This window comes from Chenopodium album, chromosome 8 (assembly GCF_948465745.1).
Source record: "Chenopodium album chromosome 8, dcCheAlbu1.1, whole genome shotgun sequence".
NCBI classification, from domain to species: Eukaryota; Viridiplantae; Streptophyta; class Magnoliopsida; order Caryophyllales; family Amaranthaceae; genus Chenopodium; species Chenopodium album.
The window spans coordinates 1306043-1324546 of record NC_137841.1 but is presented as its reverse complement, the minus strand read 5'-3'; the positions used below and the strand labels follow the sequence as shown (position 1 = coordinate 1324546).

General features: G+C 34.9%; 1 protein-coding gene, 2 long non-coding RNA genes and 1 pseudogene across 4 annotated transcripts; 3 read left to right on the top strand and 1 right to left on the bottom strand.

The window, feature by feature from the left end:
• Window positions 1-3261: 3261 nt before the first annotated feature.
• On the top strand, window positions 3262-4351 carry LOC145555598 (uncharacterized). Its single transcript, XR_014091516.1, has 2 exons — window positions 3262-3546; window positions 4176-4351. It is a non-coding gene; the product is annotated as an uncharacterized LOC145555598 (long non-coding RNA).
• A 468-nt stretch (window positions 4352-4819) lies between these two features.
• LOC145555597 (uncharacterized) lies at window positions 4820-5797 on the top strand. The gene is made up of 2 exons (XR_014091515.1): window positions 4820-5093; window positions 5425-5797. It is a non-coding gene; the product is annotated as an uncharacterized LOC145555597 (long non-coding RNA).
• A 9225-nt stretch (window positions 5798-15022) lies between these two features.
• Window positions 15023-17527, bottom strand: LOC145642550 (S-adenosyl-L-methionine:benzoic acid/salicylic acid carboxyl methyltransferase 3 pseudogene; annotated as a pseudogene). The gene is made up of 3 exons (XR_014115696.1): window positions 17219-17527; window positions 16669-16923; window positions 15023-15482 (listed from the first exon to the last, which is right to left on the bottom strand). The product of XR_014115696.1 is annotated as an S-adenosyl-L-methionine:benzoic acid/salicylic acid carboxyl methyltransferase 3 pseudogene (transcript).
• Window positions 17528-18165: 638 nt separating this feature from the next.
• LOC145642549 (uncharacterized) lies at window positions 18166-18504 on the top strand. Its single transcript, XM_081693752.1, has one exon. It carries the CDS (start codon window positions 18166-18168, stop codon window positions 18502-18504), a length of 339 nt encoding a protein of 112 aa, XP_081549878.1.

Here is an 18504-nt window from a genome sequence, read left to right as displayed (position 1 = left end):
AAAAGTAAAAATCCAGAAATTTAAAAAAACCCAAAAAAAAAAATTAAACAAAAATAAAAATAAAAACCCAGAAATTAGTTAAAAATCGAGAAAAAACCCACAAATTAATTTTCACAAACTTAGAAAAAAACCCAGAATTAAAATCGAATTAAATCCAGAAGGAGATCGAATTAAAATCGATTAAAATAAAAAAAACCGAATTAAAATCGATTTAAAAACTCAAAAAAATTCAAAAATCGATTAATTAAACATAGAAAAACCAATTAATTAAACCCAAAAAAATCAAAAAATCGATTAATTAAACCCAAAAAAAATCGATTAAAATCAATTAAAATCCACAATCTATTAATTAAATACAATTAAATCCAGAAAAATCTATTAAAATCGAATTAAACCCTAACCTCATACATGTCTTCGTGTTCTTGGTGGTGGTGGAAATGGAAGAGAACGAAGGAGAAGGAGACGAGAAGGATATCAAAGGAGAAGTGAGAGAAGGAGATGAGAAAGAGAAGGAGGAGAGAGGAAAGGGAAAGAGAGGGGAGAATAAAAGGAGACGAGAACAGAATGAAGGAGGAGAGGGGAGAGCAGGAGAGAGAAAAAGAGGAGAACGGCTGAGAAGAGAAGTGGAGAGGAGAGAGTTAGGGTTAGGGGTTTATAGGAGGGTTAATAACAAAGTCATCGGTTCAAAACCGGTGGGAATAATATTTTCCCCACCGGTTCGATTTGAACCGGTGGCAATACCTCTCCCTCATTTTTTCCCCTTTTTTTCCCCACCAGTTTTTAAAAACCGGTGGGAATGGCTCGGTGCCTTTTTGTATTTTTCTACTAGTGTAGTCATGTAAGATCTTGTTGGAATTTTCTCATTATTATACTTTATATTTATATCAAGTTTTATTTTATTTAAAAACTTTGACCAATAATGGTCATATATAAAAGGGATATCAATTTATATCCATTTTATTTTTTGGAATCATCTTATTAATTGATATCCCTTTATATGAACCTAATTTAGGATTACTAAATATTCCATTCTATACCTTTATTATGATAGTATCAATGTATGGAATACAATTTATAGTGGTACGTAATTAACTATAATAACTCGATTTATTGAAAATATGATTTTTAAAATTGGCATATTGTAAGATTTGTAACACAAGTTTAGTCTGGCAATCTTTGTCAAATATTAAAAGGCCTTTAAGACTTAGGTTCATATATATATATATAATTGTTGATTAGTTATTCTTTTAGAAAACAATATTGTAGTATTAGTTATTTTAATTTGCAAAAATACGTTAGTGACGTGCCAGATTAAATAAATAATTTATAGGTCGTTCTTCGTTGATATTTAATTAGTTGAATCACATTCAATTTCTAAATAATTAAATATTTTAATTCATGACATAAGCTTGGGATATATCATTTTATAATGTAATGACATATAATGTATACGATCATAAACTTCTATTGATAATAAACATGTTAAAGTTTTCAATGTAATTCAGATCAATTATTAATAGTTAAAATGAATTTGCATTGATAATTAATCTACTAAAAATTGTTTGATCATAACATTAAATATAATCACAAAATTCATAATTGTAGCATTCAATATGATTGCAAAACTCTTTATGGTTGTAGACGAATAAATAATAAAACTGCTTATTATAGGTAATGTCTAATTAGCATATTGGTGAATAACTAAAACAAAAACAAGAGTTAAAATTTAATATTCGATATTTTTTTTTAATCATATAAGGTTTTGAAGAAAATATTTTACGATTTCTTCCAAGATTTGCTTCATGAACACATATAATTGCCGATTTTGCATCCCTTGATTGAGACTGTCCACTTAAAATGTATTATTCTAGGATTAAAAAAAAACAACCTAAATTCGCACAAACCTTATTTTCATTCTCAGATGGTTTGTAGATTGGGGCATATATATGTTCATTCTATGTCGATGCGAGAGTGAATTTAAGGGATAAAGATCATGAATTGGTGGGTAATATCATCCATGGATGAAAAATCTTGAAGAACATCAAAGATCAATGAAAAAAAAAAATTTAGATTTTAATTTAATCTTATTTTTTGATTTTATTAAAAAGTGATTTTAATAAAATAATTATGAAGATAAAAAAAAATACTTTCGAAAAGTCATATTTTTATTTTCAAAAAAAAAGAAATGAATTTTTAAAAAAAAAAAGGTTCGACCAAGTATTTAAAATAAGAAATTTTGTTAAAAAAAAGCCACATTTTATAAGTGATTTTTTTACAAGAAACCACCTTATAATTTTTTTTTTAATTTTTGCAATAACACAGTTTAATGAATTTTTTTTTTTGCAATGTCACACCTTTGGCCGGAAAAGAGGATTTGACCCTATTTCCTGGCATTGACCCGACCACGTACGAGACACGTCACCTCTTAAAACCACTTTTATTCAACTATACCACCCACCAAAATGCCACTAGAGAGAGTGGTTTTGGTGGTGGTGGGGTGGGTAAGGCGGTTTTGGTAGGGTGGGCAAGGAGGTTTCGGTGGCGCTCTAGTCGTTGGCGTAGTTGGAGAGTGATTTTAAGAGATCACGTGCTTTGCACAAGGTCAAGTCAACGCCAGAAAACATAGTGAAACCCTCTTTTCCGGCCAAAGGTGCGTCATTGCCAAAAAAAAAATTGAGCAAGGCAGGTGTGTCATTGCAAGAATATACTTCCTCTGTTCTTTTTTACTTGACGTGTTTTCTTTTATCACGCTTGCCAATATAAAACTTTAACGATCAATAACTTCAATTCTCCATAAGTAAAAATTATAAAAGTAATATATTATGATAGTACTTATTGAGACGAATCCAAAAAGATCATACATGAATATATTTTTCCTTACATATTATTCACAAAACACGGTCAAAGGAGCGGTGAAAGGTGTAAAAGTCAAAGCGCGCACTACTACAAAAATGGCCAAAGAGACCCAAATTAAGAGACTGGTTAAGTGCATAACAGGTCTCTTATAGAGGAGAGACCGATTATCTTGGATGACAGGTCTCTCGAAATATCAAAGAGACCCGTCATTAAAGAAAATAGGTCTCTTGGGATTTTTTTAAAAAAATCGAGGAATATAGAGAGACCCGTCATTTTAGATGACAGGTCTCACGTAATAACCAAGAAACCGGTCAATTATAATAACTGGTCTCTTGAATGTTTTTTTTTTTTTTTTTTTAAATGTGAGAAATTAGAGAGACCCGTTATTCTAAATAACAGGTCTCTCGAATTGATTTTCCCATATACACGTAGGCAGCCATAAGCCCATTAATTAAGTCCCAAACCTAGAACTTTTTCACTTTCTCACTTTGTCCTCCGCCGCTCTTCACCCTCTCATTTCATTTCTGATTTTCTTTCTCTCTCTTCTCTCTCCTCTCATCTCGATCCATCTTCCTCATTTTTCTGGTTTCTCAAACGAATCTCACACAAAATAAAATGAAATTTACATCATTTGCTTATTTCTCAATCTTCACTATATTGGTTCAAAATTTCAAGATCTATATTGCCAAGGTGAGTTTTGTATTATTTTTCGTTATTAAGTGTTAATCTTCACCTTTTTCGGTTTTTCTTGATGAAAAATCTAAATTTCTTATAATTATTGCCTTTTAACATCCTTTTTTATTGTTAAAAAACAATAATTTTTTCGAATTTTTGTTTAGCCATGAAAGTAGATTGTTTGTTTGCTTATAAATTTTTTTGTTTCAAAACCTGTTTTCGCCAATTTATTATGATATTTTCATTTAAAAACACCTTTCTTAGTCAGATCTAGTAATTTTCATCTTTATTAATTTTGCATTTGATTTTCTATTTTTGTTTCCATTTTCAATTTCGATTTTAGCGCTTTAGATTTAAGTTCTGGTATTTTTTTATTCCTTTGAGAATTTCTTGACGAATTGTTCTTTATTAGGCTGTCTTTGATATTAGTATATTTTTCTTGCTTTGATTTTTTGTTCAATATCATTTAAAACTAATTCTCGTATTTCATTAGTTAAATTGAACAATTTCTCATTTTTTTTTTATTGTAAACGAATTTTATTTTATATCTCGTTTTAAGATGTTTGTTTTTTTATTTTCAATCTGTTCCTTATTATGTTTTATTTTCAGGATAATAATATTTGCGTTTGTATTTGTGGTTGTAGGTAACGATATCTCAATTTTCAAGTTTGAACTGAAGAAATCTGCAATAGATGATCTAGGAATTTTATAGTCATCATTTCTGGAAAATTTTATTTTTATTTATGTATTGAATTTTCATTCATATCTGTAAAATGTACATAATTTTTAGAGTGTATGAAATACAAAAATTATTTTTTTACTTCTTATTTTTTTAACTTCTGATTTAATAATGGAATAAATAAATAAAATTATATCAGTTATTATTGATGTTAATATCGATGAATTGTACGAGTAATTATAAAAAAAATATTTTTTTTATTTAAAATGAGACCAAAGAGACCCGTTGAGTTGAAAAGCGGTCTCACTTTTCTCAAGAAAGAGACTGCTTATTTAAGACATGCGGTCTCAATTTCCTAAAAATTGAGACCGCTTGTATTTAAGAGGCGGTCTTAGCTTTCTCATTCTAGAGATCGCCTCTAATAAAGAAGTATCTTTATCAAAGAGACCGCCTCTAAGGCAGTCTCGTTGGCTAATTTGGACCAATCTCTTTGGCCAATTTTGTAGTAGTGGCATATATATATATATATATATATATATATATATATATATATATATATATATATATATATATATATATATATATATATATATAGAGTGTGGATCACGTGAAAACAAGATTATTAGAACTGAAAACATGCAATCTCCACCGTAGATTATGATCTATCATTCACCCCTCATCTTACGATTGAGATTTTTTCCCCCAAATTCAAGCAAAATGACAGCAATTTCTCTATCCTCTTTCATTTGCACGTAATTTCTCCCTTCCCTACTTTCTCTCTCTTAGTTTCCCAATTCTTCTACCAATTTCATGCTACTTTTTCAAATCTAGCTTCAATTACTTTGATTTTCAGCAATTTCTCAGCTCTACAATCTATCATCAAGTAAGTTATTCGTGTTAATTTCGCTATTTTTGCTTGATTTGAGGTACTTAGGTTTCCGCAATTTTGTTTGCCTGAATTTCATGCGTATTTTTTTGTAGATTCAACTGGAAATTTAATATGTCCATTGTATTTTTCGTTCATGATTTTTGTTTAATTTTGAATTTTGCAAGTTTTTTTTATTGGTTTTTTCAATTTGATTTGAATTTTTGAGTTTCGACTTAAGTTTCGTTTTCGTAATTTTTGTTTCACTTTTTCAACCTAATTTTCTCATTTTTGCTGGATTTTGATTCATTTCATTGATTTTGATTTTTTTTTTGGATTGAAATTGCAGTAAATCGTTGATTAAGCAGACGAGAACCCAAATCGAAGTTGTCCGACGAAAACGAAATGCGACGCAGAAGTTTTTGAGGAAAGACATTGCTGATGGCCTCGAGAAGAATGCTTATGGAAGATTGAGTTTTTTTTTCCCTTGTTTATTGGGGAAAATTATTGGGGAAAATTCGTAATTTTGTTGGATTTTTATTGCTTATAATTGATGTTGATAAGTTGGAATTTGTATGTGTTTTGTATTTTTTTTTTATGCTTTTGACATGTTGTATTGTGAGAATGTTGGGGTTGAGCTTGTTGAAGTGATTTTATAAGCTACGAATATTGATTTACTTTTGATTTTTCTGAATTTAATGGTGATTTTTTAAATTTACTAATATTGATTTACATTAGAGTTTATTCTGGGTTGGTGCGTTGAAAGCCTATTAGCTCAAGTGATTGAGCAATGTGTAATTACCGGTACACATGGGATGTAAGTTCAAATCCTACATATGCTTACATATAGTAATTCTTTTTTGACATGTAATGATATCTTTGTTTTAATATATACTCCGAAGTAAACTCTTTTTGTATATAGTTATCAATAATATATATATATACTGACTTTTGTTTACAATTTTGCATATATGCACCATTAATGTAGTTATCAATGATATGGTTACCTCTATTTGTATATAGTTATCAAGGATATATATAGTTAATTTATTTTTATATATAGTGACCTTTGTGTAAATGTCGTCAAAATTGATAAAGTTACCTTTATTTTTTTATTTAGTGACCTCTATGCAAGTGTCGTCAAATAGATATTGTTACCTTATTTTTATATATAGTGAATTCTGTGTAAATGTCGACAAAATTAGTATAACTTGATATAATTACCTTATGGATATTTTGTGAAAAACTACCTTTTAAACTTTGAATTTTGCGAAAAACTACTCTAAAAATAAAATGTTGTAATTAACTACCTTATAAAGTATAAAATGTTGTACTTAACTACCTTATAAAATATAAAATGTTGTAATTGACTACCTCCCACCAGAATAACACATTTGATTTTTATTTTTCGGTGTTGAACATGTCATGTGAGGGTCACATGATCCTTTAATGACTTAATTCCACCCTTTCTCCCAAATTTTCCCGCTTTATACCAACTCTTTTCCTTAACAATACGATTAATCATATTTTATATTGTTTATTTGCAACCCCTTTGATAATTGTGTCATTCCGGTAGAAGGTAGTCAATTACAACATTTTATATTTTATAAGGTAGTTAATTACAACATTTTGTTTTTAGGGTAGTTTTTCGCAAAATCTGGAGTTTAAAAGGTAGTTTTTCACAAAAAATCCTTACCTTATTTTTGCATATAGTGACCTCTAGGTAAATAGGATCAAATTGATATAATTACCCTAAATTTATATACAGTGACCTCTATATAATTATTTTCAAATTAATATAGTTACGTTATTTTTATATATAATGACTCTATGTAAATGTCATCAATTTAGATAAAGTTACCTTATTTTAGTATGTAGTGACCTTTAAAAGGATGAATTGGTTATATGTAAGGTTGGAAAGATCTGATCTTTTGTGATAATAATGAATGGTTAAGATTTGTTGTTTTTAGCATATGCCTTGTTTTCAGCATAAATCTTGTTTTCAGCGGAACCAATATATATATATATATATATATATATATATATATATATATATATATATATATATATATATATATATTGTTGGAAAAATAACTGTTGAAATCAATAACAAACAATAAAAGATTAGAACTTTCCTGGATTGAAGATCCCAAACTCGCAGTCGCGCCGTGGAACAATAATCCACTGCCTTAGAAGCGAAATACGCCACCACCGGTACAAGTTTCCTAGTGACACACGCCCCCCAAGTTTAACGCAACTCTCTCCGTACCGTGCACCCGAACTCGAAGAGTGGAATTGCTCAAGAACTGTTCAGATCTCAAAAGGTAGGTTTGTTTTTTCGGCTAGAAGAGTGAATCATGTCACGAAAAAGTAAGACTCGTATTTATATGAGTCCTAGAAAAGGAAACACGTAATCAAACCGACCTAGGAAAAAGGCGGGCCCGATCGGGCGCGAGATCAGTTTTTTCCAGACGCAGTGTCGCGCCCGGTCGGGCAATCTGAAATCCCCATTCCGGGCGAGCCATCGGGCAAAGCCGCCCAATCGGGCTCGTCAAAAACTTGAGTCCGCCGCCCAGTCGGGCGAAGCCCGCCCGATCGGGCGCGAGAGATCTCGTAGAAAAAACTCTTGTCCGTCGCCCGGTCGGGCGAAGCCCGCCCGATCGGGCGCGAGAGTTCCCTATTTTCCTTGACCACCTTCGCCCGATCGGGCGCGAGTCATCAGTTTGCATTACTATTTCCAACAATCCCCCACTAAAGCGAGCGGATCTTCAACATGAAATCTGAACAGTAAATGAAAGTCTTAGTACTTAAATGCTAGTATCCAAAGGTTTGAACTAACACATTAGTGCACAAGGTTTTCAACACTTCCCTAGTGAGTATCCTAAGATTTGAACTCCTAGGAGCGAGGAAGGGACCTTGAATGCACATACCTTGACTTTAGAGCTTAAGCAACTCCGCCAATCTTGGCCAACACTTGGGCTCTCATGAGTACTTCAGGAAAACAATACTTCAGTCTTCCCTTGAGAGAGGCCACCTCTCGTACTCACGTAGGTGTTCATCCTATGTGTTACTCACACACGTTCCCAGCAAATTCAAAGGTCTTTCCCTGCAGGCTTAAACATGTTTAAGCACCTTGCAAACCAAAGAAATCCATGCAATGGAACTAGAACATTAAGAACATAAGTTCAACCCTTCAACTTTCGGTGTCATTATCTATCCTGTTTTAAGAGCCACTGGGACAAAGGTCTTAACTCTTTAAGAACCTCCACCTATCCCTGCTCAGAAAACAACTGGACTAATGACATTAAGAGATAAACTCATCCTAACAGAATCTAACTGGTAAAACTTACCACTCTTATAGAGTAATAGATTCAAACACATGATACACATATAACAAATCCACGTGATTCATTTCAATGAAACAAAATAACCAAAACAGGTTCCTGATTTATTAAAAACCAATGTATCATGTCACATAGCTAGAATAGCTACCATTTCAAGTCATTACAACAAAGGTCCTAAACCCATACCAGTTGATGACTCCACCACTAGTCTACGACTCAAGCCCTTAGTAAAAGGGTCTGCCAGGTTTTTCTCTGTTCGAACATAGTCCAACAAAATAACCCCATTCACAATAAACTGCCTAACAGACTCGTGTCTGACTCTTATGTGCCTTTTCTTACCGTTTTAAACGCTATTTTTAGCAACACATATAGCGGCTTGTGAATCACAATGCATAGAAACAGGTGGTGACGGCTTCCCCCATAAAGGAATATCAATCAGCAAATTTCTCAACCAATCTGCCTCTTGTATAGCAAGATCCAATGCAATGAACTCATCTTCCATAGTTGATCTAGCTATGCATGTCTGCTTACTAGACTTCCATGAAACTGCACCCCCACTAAGGGTAAACACATAGCCACTTGTAGAGCTTGTTTCATCACTATCCGTTACCCAATTTGCATCACAATACCCTTCAAGAACCACAAGATGACCAATAAAATTCAATCCCCAAGACATGGTTCCACACAGATATCTGAGCACACGCCTCAAAGCAACCCAATGTTGCTCACTAGGACAATGAGTATAGCGACTAAGTCTACTAACAGCAAAAGCAATATCAGGGCGAGTGCAATTCATCAAAAACATCAGACTACCAAGAACCTTAGCATATTCAGTTTGAGACACACCGTCCCCCACATTTTTCACCAAAGTTCCAGAAGGATCAAAAGGAGTTCTCAATGGAGGCAAATCAAAACAATTAAAGTTCTTCAGAATTTTCTCCACATAATGAGACTGAGACAGAAAATACCATTTCTTGGTTTTAGTAACTTTAACACCAAGGATCACATCTACCTCTCCCAAATCCTTCATCTCGAACTTTGAATTTAAATATTTCTTAGTTTCATTTATGACATACATGTTTGTGCCAAACAGGAGCATGTCGTCAACATACAAGCATAATATCACACATTGCGCACCAAACATCTTAGAGTGCACACATGCATCACTACCATTGACAACAAAACCAAAACTAAGAATAGTTTTATGAAATTTTTCATACCATTGCTTCGGAGCTTGTTTCAAGCCATATAAGGATTTCTTTAGTCTGCACACCTTATTCTCCATCTCAGGAACTACAAAACCCGGAGGTTGCTCCATGTAGATCTCCTCCTCCAAATCGCCATTTAGAAAAGCTGTCTTAACATCCATCTGATGCACAATCAAGTTGTAAGATGAAGCTAAGGAAAACAAAACACGAATAGTGGCAATTTTAGTCACCGGAGAATAAGTATAAAAATAATCAAGGCCAAATTTTTGAGTGAATCCTCTTATCACCAATCTAGCTTTGAACCTTTCCACGGTGCAATCGGTTCTCATTTTTCTCTTGAAAATCCACTTGCACCCAATAGCTCTGCTCCCTTTTGGCAGGTCCACAAGCTCCTAGGTTCCATTCGACATGATTGAGTCAAGTTCACTGTTTACAGCTTCCTTCCAGAAGGTTGCATCCACTGAACTCATAGCTTCTTCAAACGATTTCGGATCTTCATCCACAACTTGTAGACACAACATGACCTCATCTAGATCATCTTCGAACTCACCTAGATTTCCGCACTCTGCTATAAAGGCTGTTAGGAAATCAGGTCCAAAGCTTGTCTCCACTCTTTGCCTTTTACTTCTCCTAGGTTGAATCTCACTTTCAATCCTAGGGGAAGTATCTTCTGGCTCTGCAAATGAAGGAACTGAAGAGACATCGTTAGTAACTAAATTTTTCTTCAAAGGAAATACCTGTTCAAAGAACTCTGCATCACGAGATTCAGATATAGAGCGATCTTCCAGACTCAAAAACCTGTATGCGGCACTATTCTCAGCGTAGCCAATGAATACTGTATCATAGGTCCTAGAACCTATAGTTGAGCACTTGAACGATGGATAGCCCACCTTAGCTAGACACCCCCACACTTTCATGTGATTCAAGTTTGGAGCATAACCCTTCCATATTTCATATGGAGTCTTGTCTAACTTCTAGTGAGTTACTCTGTTCTGTACATAATTAGCTGATAGAACCGCTTCACCCCACAAATTGTCTGGCAACCCGGAACTTAGGAGCATTGCATTCATCATTTCCTTCAAGGTCCTATTTTTCCTCTCTGCCACACCATAATGCTGCGGAGTATACGGGGCCGAAACTTCGTGAATGATTCCCTCACTTTCACATAAGTCCTTGAGGAAATCGGAGCCATACTCTCCACCCCTATCTGAGCGAACTCTCTTTATTTTCCGCTCCAACTGTTTTTCTACCTCTGCCTTATACACAAGAAACTTGGACTCAGCTTCATCCTTCGTCCTCAAAAGATATACCCTGCTATATCTAGAACAATCATCAACGAAGGTGATATAGTAGCGTTTCCCGCCTCTATTTTCCAAGTTCTTAAAGTCTGCTAAATCTGAATGAATTAGCTCAAGTGGTGTGGTCTCTCTCTTCGTGACAGATTTGTAGGGTTTCTTCACGAATTTAGACTCCGCACACACTTCACATTTTTCAAATCCATCTAATGACATATTTGGGAGCAAATTTAAACTTTTCATTTGTTTCAATTTTGTTGCACCAACATGACCCAATCTACTATGCCATAATTCAAAGGACTCAACAATATAAGCAGAAGTAGAAATCTTATTCATTGAAGGAACAGTTACAATCTCAAGAACAAATAGGCCCCCACTAAGGTAACTCTTTCCAACATACTCCCCATTACGGGTTAACACAAGTTTATTAGCATCAAAAACTAACTTAACTCCTACTTTGTTCAACAAAGCACCAGAAATTAAATTTCTACGAAGAGAAGGAACATACAGCACATTGTGAAGAGCCAAGGTCTTCCCTAAAGTCAGCTTCAGAACCACTTTGCCCTTTCCAAGTACCTCAGAGCTGCTTGAATTTCCCATGTAGACTTGTTCACCTTCCTTTGCATCTTCCATACTGACAAACAGGTCCTTGTTAGCACAGAAGTGTTTAGATGCACCAGTGTCCACGATCCATTCACTGTTGTTCTCAACCAGATTGACTTCAGAAACAACTGCAACAATGACATCTTCATCCTCATTCTCAACCAGATGAGCATGACCCTTGATTCCTCCACTCGATTTCAGATTTTTCTTCTTCTTGTTTTTGCACTGTGAAGCAAAGTGCCCCACTTCACCGCATGACCAACACTTGCCAGTGACTTTCTTCCCAATCTTGCCCTTAGCTTAGAGATTTCCCTTCTTCTCAGAGTTCCCCTTCTTGGCACGATTATCACTTGTTTTCTTGTCAGAGTCAGCACCAGATTCAACAAGGTTAGCCTTGATTGCTAACACATTTTTAGGCTTAGAGGAAACATCCTTAAGCCTATTGGCTTCCTCAATCTTCATGTGGCTCACAAGTTCTTCTAGGGTTAGATCCCTCTTTTTATGCTTGAGGTGATTTCTATAATCAGACCAGGAATCAGACAATTTTTCAATCAAGACATTAGCCTGAAGGATTTCACACATCTTCATACCCTGAGCAAGAATTTCAGCAACATAATTTTCATACACATGGACTTGGTCCATAATAGGCTTTGTATCAACCAATTTTAAATTCAACCAATTTCCAGTCACATACTTCTTTTTCCCAGCATCATCAGCACCATATTTCTTCTCTAAAGACTCCCACATCTCCTTAGCAGATTTTATATTGACATACAAATCAAATATGTTGTTTTTCATGCTGTTCAAAAGATGACCTCTAATGAATTTATTATCACGATCAAATTTCTTGATTTCAGATTCATTAGCAATAATAGTAGTGATCCTTTGACTAGAACTAGATTCTTTATTCCCAGGAGCAGGGGTACTAGGAATTTCAATCATGGTATTGGTTTGCTCAATGGGTTTTGGAGCATCCCTAAACAAAACATAATCAATCTCTACTAGTTCAAAAGCAATCAACATCCTTTGTGACCATCTCTTATAATTAATTCCATCAAGAGACTCAACCTTAGACAGATCTAGGTATAGACGAGTTTGAGAATTGCTAGTCATGATATCAACAGAATAAATCAAATTCTATTTCGCTTCTAAATTGTTGGAAAAATAACTGTTGAAATCAATAACAAACAATAAAAGATTAGAACTTTCTTGGATTGAAGATCTCAAACTCACAGTCGCGCCGTGGAACAATAATCCACTGCCTTAGAAGCGAAATACGCCACCACCGGTACAAGTTTCCTAGTGACGCACGCCCCCCAAGTTTAACGCAACTCTCTCCGTAATCCGTGCACCCGAACTCGAAGAGTGGAATTGCTCAAGAACTGTTCAGATCTCAAAAGGTAGGTTTGTGTTTTCGGCTAGAAGAGTGAATCATGTCACGAAAAAGTAAGACTCGTATTTATATGAGTCCTAGAAAAGGAAACACGTAATCAAACCGACCTATGAAAAAGGCTGGCCCGATCGGGCGAGCTGCCGCCCGATGATCGGGCGCGAGATCAGTTTTTTCCAGACGCAGTGTCGCGCCCGGTTGGGCGGACACCGCTCGATCGGGCGATCTGAAATCCCCATTCCGGGCGAGCCATCGGGCGAAGCCGCCCGATCGGGCTCGTCAAAAACTTGAGTCCGCCGCCCGGTCGGGCGAAGCCCGCACGATCGGGCGCGAGAGATCTCGTAGAAAAAACTCTTGTCCGTCGCCCGGTCGGGCGAAGCCCGCCCGATCGGGCGAAGCCCGCCCGATCGGGCGAAGCCCGCCCGATCGGGCGCGAGAGTTCCCTATTTTCCTTGACCACCTTCGCCCGATCGGGCGCGAGTCATCCGTTTGCATTACTATTTCCAACATATATATATATATATATATATATATATATATATATATATATATATATATGGGTAATGCTATACATAGCCCTTAGGGCTATATATAAGCATTGAATTTACTCTTGGAAAATGTATAAAGTTAGGAATTCATGACAAAAACACGCGCAAATCGGTGTAATTAGTGTGTTTTTGTCATGATTTTTTAAATTTAAACAATTTTCAAGAGTAAATTAAATGCTTATATGTAGCCCTTAGGGCTATGTATAGCATTTTCCTATATATATATATATATATATATATATATATATATATATATATATATATATATATATATATATATATATATATTCTCGATCTCTTTCCACTACTCTTAAATTTTTTTGCAACACCGAAGTAAAAAAAGTGTAAAATATATCAATGTATAGTTAATTAATATAGTGAAGCTTCAAATTATATTCTAAGACATTTATTAAGTGACATTTCAAATTAAATCGTGACACAAGGATATTAATTAGTGAAACACTTGTTACGAAATGTATTAAAATATCATCCATTAGTTATGTATTAAATTAAACATTTACCCTTTTTTGGTAAATGTTGCAAATACTTGTTAATGGAGGTAGTATATATGTTGCTTTGCAATTTAACTTATCATTAATTGAATAAACTGTGTATTTTATAATGTTGCAAATAACTGTTAACGGAGTTAGTATGTTACTTTGTAGTTTAATTTATCAATGATTGAATAAAATGTGTATTTTATTCTTTCCCATCTCTCATCTCTATTTTTATTTTCAATATTGAAGGTTATTGTAAGATCATAGGAGTTAGAGTAATATCCGGTTGATACAATATCCAGCTTATTGTACCCTTAATCTAGCTTTTAAACCTGTTGAACAGAAAAAAAGAGGTTATTGTTTGATTTTTTTACGCTTTCAATCATGCATGAATAAAATGTGTATGTCACTTGAAATTAGAAGTAAGCGAGCAAGTATAGTATCTTGACTTTTTATTATAATATCATGATTGTTAAGCAAAAAGACAGTATATTACTAGAACAATCAATGATGGATCTAGAATGTTTTCATTTTTTTTTAACACAATCTGAAAGTACTTATATTATTAGGCTATTGCCATTGTTTTAATTACATCAAGCATTACATAATTTATACAATGAAAATGGATGCTTATCAAAATATAACCTAGAATGTTTTCATTGATTCATAGATGTTAAAGTTCTATTTGATAACTTGATCATTTTTAAAGTACTATATATTTACACAAATTTTTTATGTAGTTGGGATTACTCACAAGGGTTGCTTATAAGTAACCTCTAATTTACTGACTAGGTAACTCGGATAAGTAACCCCTGATCGGCTAAGTAACCTTTGAATAAGTAATTCCTAAAGAAACCCGTGACTGATTAAATAATTCCCGAATAAGTAACCCTTATAAGTAACCGTTCCAAATAGAAAAAGCACCAATGTATTTAATAACTTGATAAAATTTTATGTGTTGGACTGTGTTTGATCAATTTTACAAAAGGCATTTGAAAGAGCATATTTAAGGACAAATGAAGACACACGTTGAAATATAAAACAAACAAGGGAAGAATGTAACAGAGCCTAGATGCATGATGAGCTTATTTTGTAGTACAAATCGTTGTAGTAGAAAATCCTTAATCGAAATAACAACAACAAATTAAGTTTCCTTCATGAATAATCAACCATTTCGCGTCAGTGACATCGTGACATTGATGAAAACACTCTTTTCCTTGGCCATCGAGACTCGAACGAGTTGAGTATACCGTAAGAACAACTCTTCAATGATGGATTCTCCAAAATGATTTATGAGTAAAGGCTCAGTCACAGATCTCATGCACTTGACAAAGTCACAATGAAGTAACGCCGCCTTCGAAGAATTTATGCATTGATCATCTGCTTCCCAGTTAACTTCGGAAATATGAATTTGATTCATAACAAATGATCCTTCTTTCTCCACTAAAAACCGTAGCTCTGCCTCTGATGGCGTGTAATTAGGGATGTTAAATTTATTCAGCTTACCTTCATCTATGATACCCTGCATAATTATTACAATTTTTACAAAGGTATACTGTACAATATTAATGTTTTTAATTTGGTTAACTTTATTGCTTAATCTATGCTTGAGTAAAAGCGAAAATTATTGTGTATTTTGCTTCACATTATGTGGTTTTATAGTCTTGTTCTCTTCACTTATAAATAAGAATATTCAGTAAAAATAATTTCAATTCACTAAAAATAAGGTGAAGAGAACAGGACCTTAGAAAGCTTATCATAGAAAGTTGATTTTAGCAATGAATTATTAATAGGAAATTTTGTTTTTTATCACCTCCCCAAAAAAAAGTTTTACCTTACCACCAGATAAATTTCCAAAAATTTGGTATTACCATCACTTAACTGATTCCGTTTAGGAATCCATTAAGTAGGCCCATAAAGCCACGTGTCGTGTTATTATTGGCCAAAAAAAAAAAAACCCTAAAACTACCCAGCCACCACCACAGCGCCACCACCGCCCTCTTCCCAACCCAACATTGCCCTCCCCGAACCCACCACCGGCGTCGCACCACCAGCCCCAACCCACCTGAACCCTCCCCCTCCCTTTCGCGCAACCATGTCGCCCCCGAAAACAACAAAACCCTCGTTCCCCAAAACGACCACGAATCTGGCCACAAATGGCCGAAATCGGCCGGTTTTGGGGCTTAGTAGCGTTAACCGGCTGATTTCGGCCTTTTAAGGCCGGATTCGTGGCCGTTTAGGGGGGCGAGGGTTTTGGGTTTGGTGGTTTTTGGGGGCGATATGGTTGCGGGAAAGGAGGGGGAGGGTACAGGTGGGTTGGGGCTGGTGGTGCGACGCGGGTGATGGATTCGGGGAGGGTTGTGGTGAGTTGGGGGGAAGGCGGTGAGGGTGGCGCTGTGGTGGTGGATGGGGTAGTTTAAGGTTTTTTTTTTTTAATTTCTCTTTTTTTTGAACAAATAAAATGCTGACACATGTTATTGTGGGCCACACTTAACGGAATTTTTGAATGGAAACCGTTAAGTGGTGGTAAAACCTATCTTCGTGTTTTTTATGAGGTGGTAAAGTAAAACTTTTTTTTTTTGGAAGGTGGTAAAAGTAATTTTCGTGTTTTTGTGAGGTGATAAAAAACAAAATTTCCTTATTAATAAGCAATATATATAAGTCGAACAAAATATCGAATTGTTTTTGATAGGGATAGTATTAAATACCTCAGAAACCATATCTTTGAGCGCAGTAGAAAGAAGATCAAACATATGACTTGAATCCTTACTATAGAGTTCACTACTTTTTCTTCCCAATATAGTAAGCACCATTATACCTCCTTCTACTACTTCTTCGGACCGACATTGTAAAAACATTGAGAAGTCCTTTTGAAATTGCTTATAGTATGCTTCAAGCACATTAGATGGGCTCGTCCTTGCTATGTAAATGTTCCCCTTGTTGTCCATTATCTCTTTTGGTACCTAAAGTACGATGATCAAATGGCACGTACAATATTATAACGTTATAATTACGTATATAATTTCTTTTATAAAATTGAATCTCAACTTAATTAAGAGCATCCACAATGGCAGGCAAGTCTAACGTTTCTTCTCTCCAATTGTAGTTATAAAAACAAGTCCTCAATCATCTCTATTTCAATATATTATTACAATATTCAAACCAATTATTTTAAATAATTCTACATTAGTATTCTTACGCAAAAGACTTGTTATATGTAAAAATCTAACGAAGAAAGCTAAGAGATATTATTATTACCTGAGATAGCCATTGGAGGCTATATGAAGAATGGACAAATTGTAAATGGTTTTTGGGGAAAAGTCTGCCATAGAAAGTTCCGGGGACACCATTTATGTAACAACTGCCAAAATCATCTCCCAATTGTTGCTTAAGCTTATCTTTAAAGCTTCCAATTGACCTAAAGATAGTGTTGAAATCGTTCTCCGGAAGATCATTTAGGTAGACTTGATACTCTTGAGGTCCTATTCCAAGTTCTCGACGAGCCTTATCAACGATGGCTATGAGATCGAACACGACATTCAAGCTGTTTGCGGAGGAACACCCCATGTCTACAATGCCTAAGGTTGCTGGTCGTTCCTTGCAATAGAACTCTTTTATAGCTTTCTCTTTTATGTGCTTTGTCAATGATAGCACTTGTTTCTGTTGCAAGAAAAAAACAAAATTCAAATTTCTGTTAACTCGAATCAAATCAATTAACCGTTTCTATTACTAATTGGTTAGAGCATTAAAAATAGATATACGACTAATACGTGTAAATGTTGTTTGGCACGGGTCACCCACCTTAATGAGTCGCATGCACACTCCATTCCACATTAATATGATATTATTCACTTTGGGCCTAATCCATATGAATTTATTTTTGAGCACTCATACTATTTAAAGTATGCACTCACTTATAAGGAAGTCCTCTCTGTTAAATATATCTTGTAGATATTTTTGTAATGTATATCTTATAGTCAAAGCTTATCAATTAAGCTCCTAATTGTTAGCCTACTGTGACGCCTATTTGCAGGCTCCATTTTTGTATATATCCTAACGTTGGTTATTGTGAATAATCGAGGATTATAATCTTTCATGGTATCACGAGTTCTAGGGTTTATCGATCTCTCTTCCGCTGCACCCTAACTCCCCCGCCCACACTGATCTTTCTCTTCACCGTTCTTTTCTTCTCCAGCAGTCTAAATATGTCTAAACATTCCTATCACCCTGCTCTAGCTGTTACAAACATCAAAACTCTCATCTCCATTACTCTTGAAATGGGAAACAATGCTCAATATTCAACGTGGGCGGAACTTTTCAAGATCACCGCACGGTCTCACCGGGTCTTACATCACATCATCCCCCCTGAGAAAGGGAAGGAGAAGGAGAAGGCCTCGTCGTCGACCGATGATGATCCAGACCTTTGGTCTACTCTTGATGCAATGGTCCTCTCTTGGATTTATGCCACCATATCCAATGATCTTTTGAATACCATTCTTGAACCCGACGCTACGGCAATGGAGGCCTGGAATCGCTATGCATAA

Coding starts and splice junctions, on each gene's coding strand:
- LOC145642549 (XM_081693752.1), top strand. CDS start 18,166: ATGTCTAAACATTCCTATCACCCTGCTCTAGCTGTTACAAACATCAAA.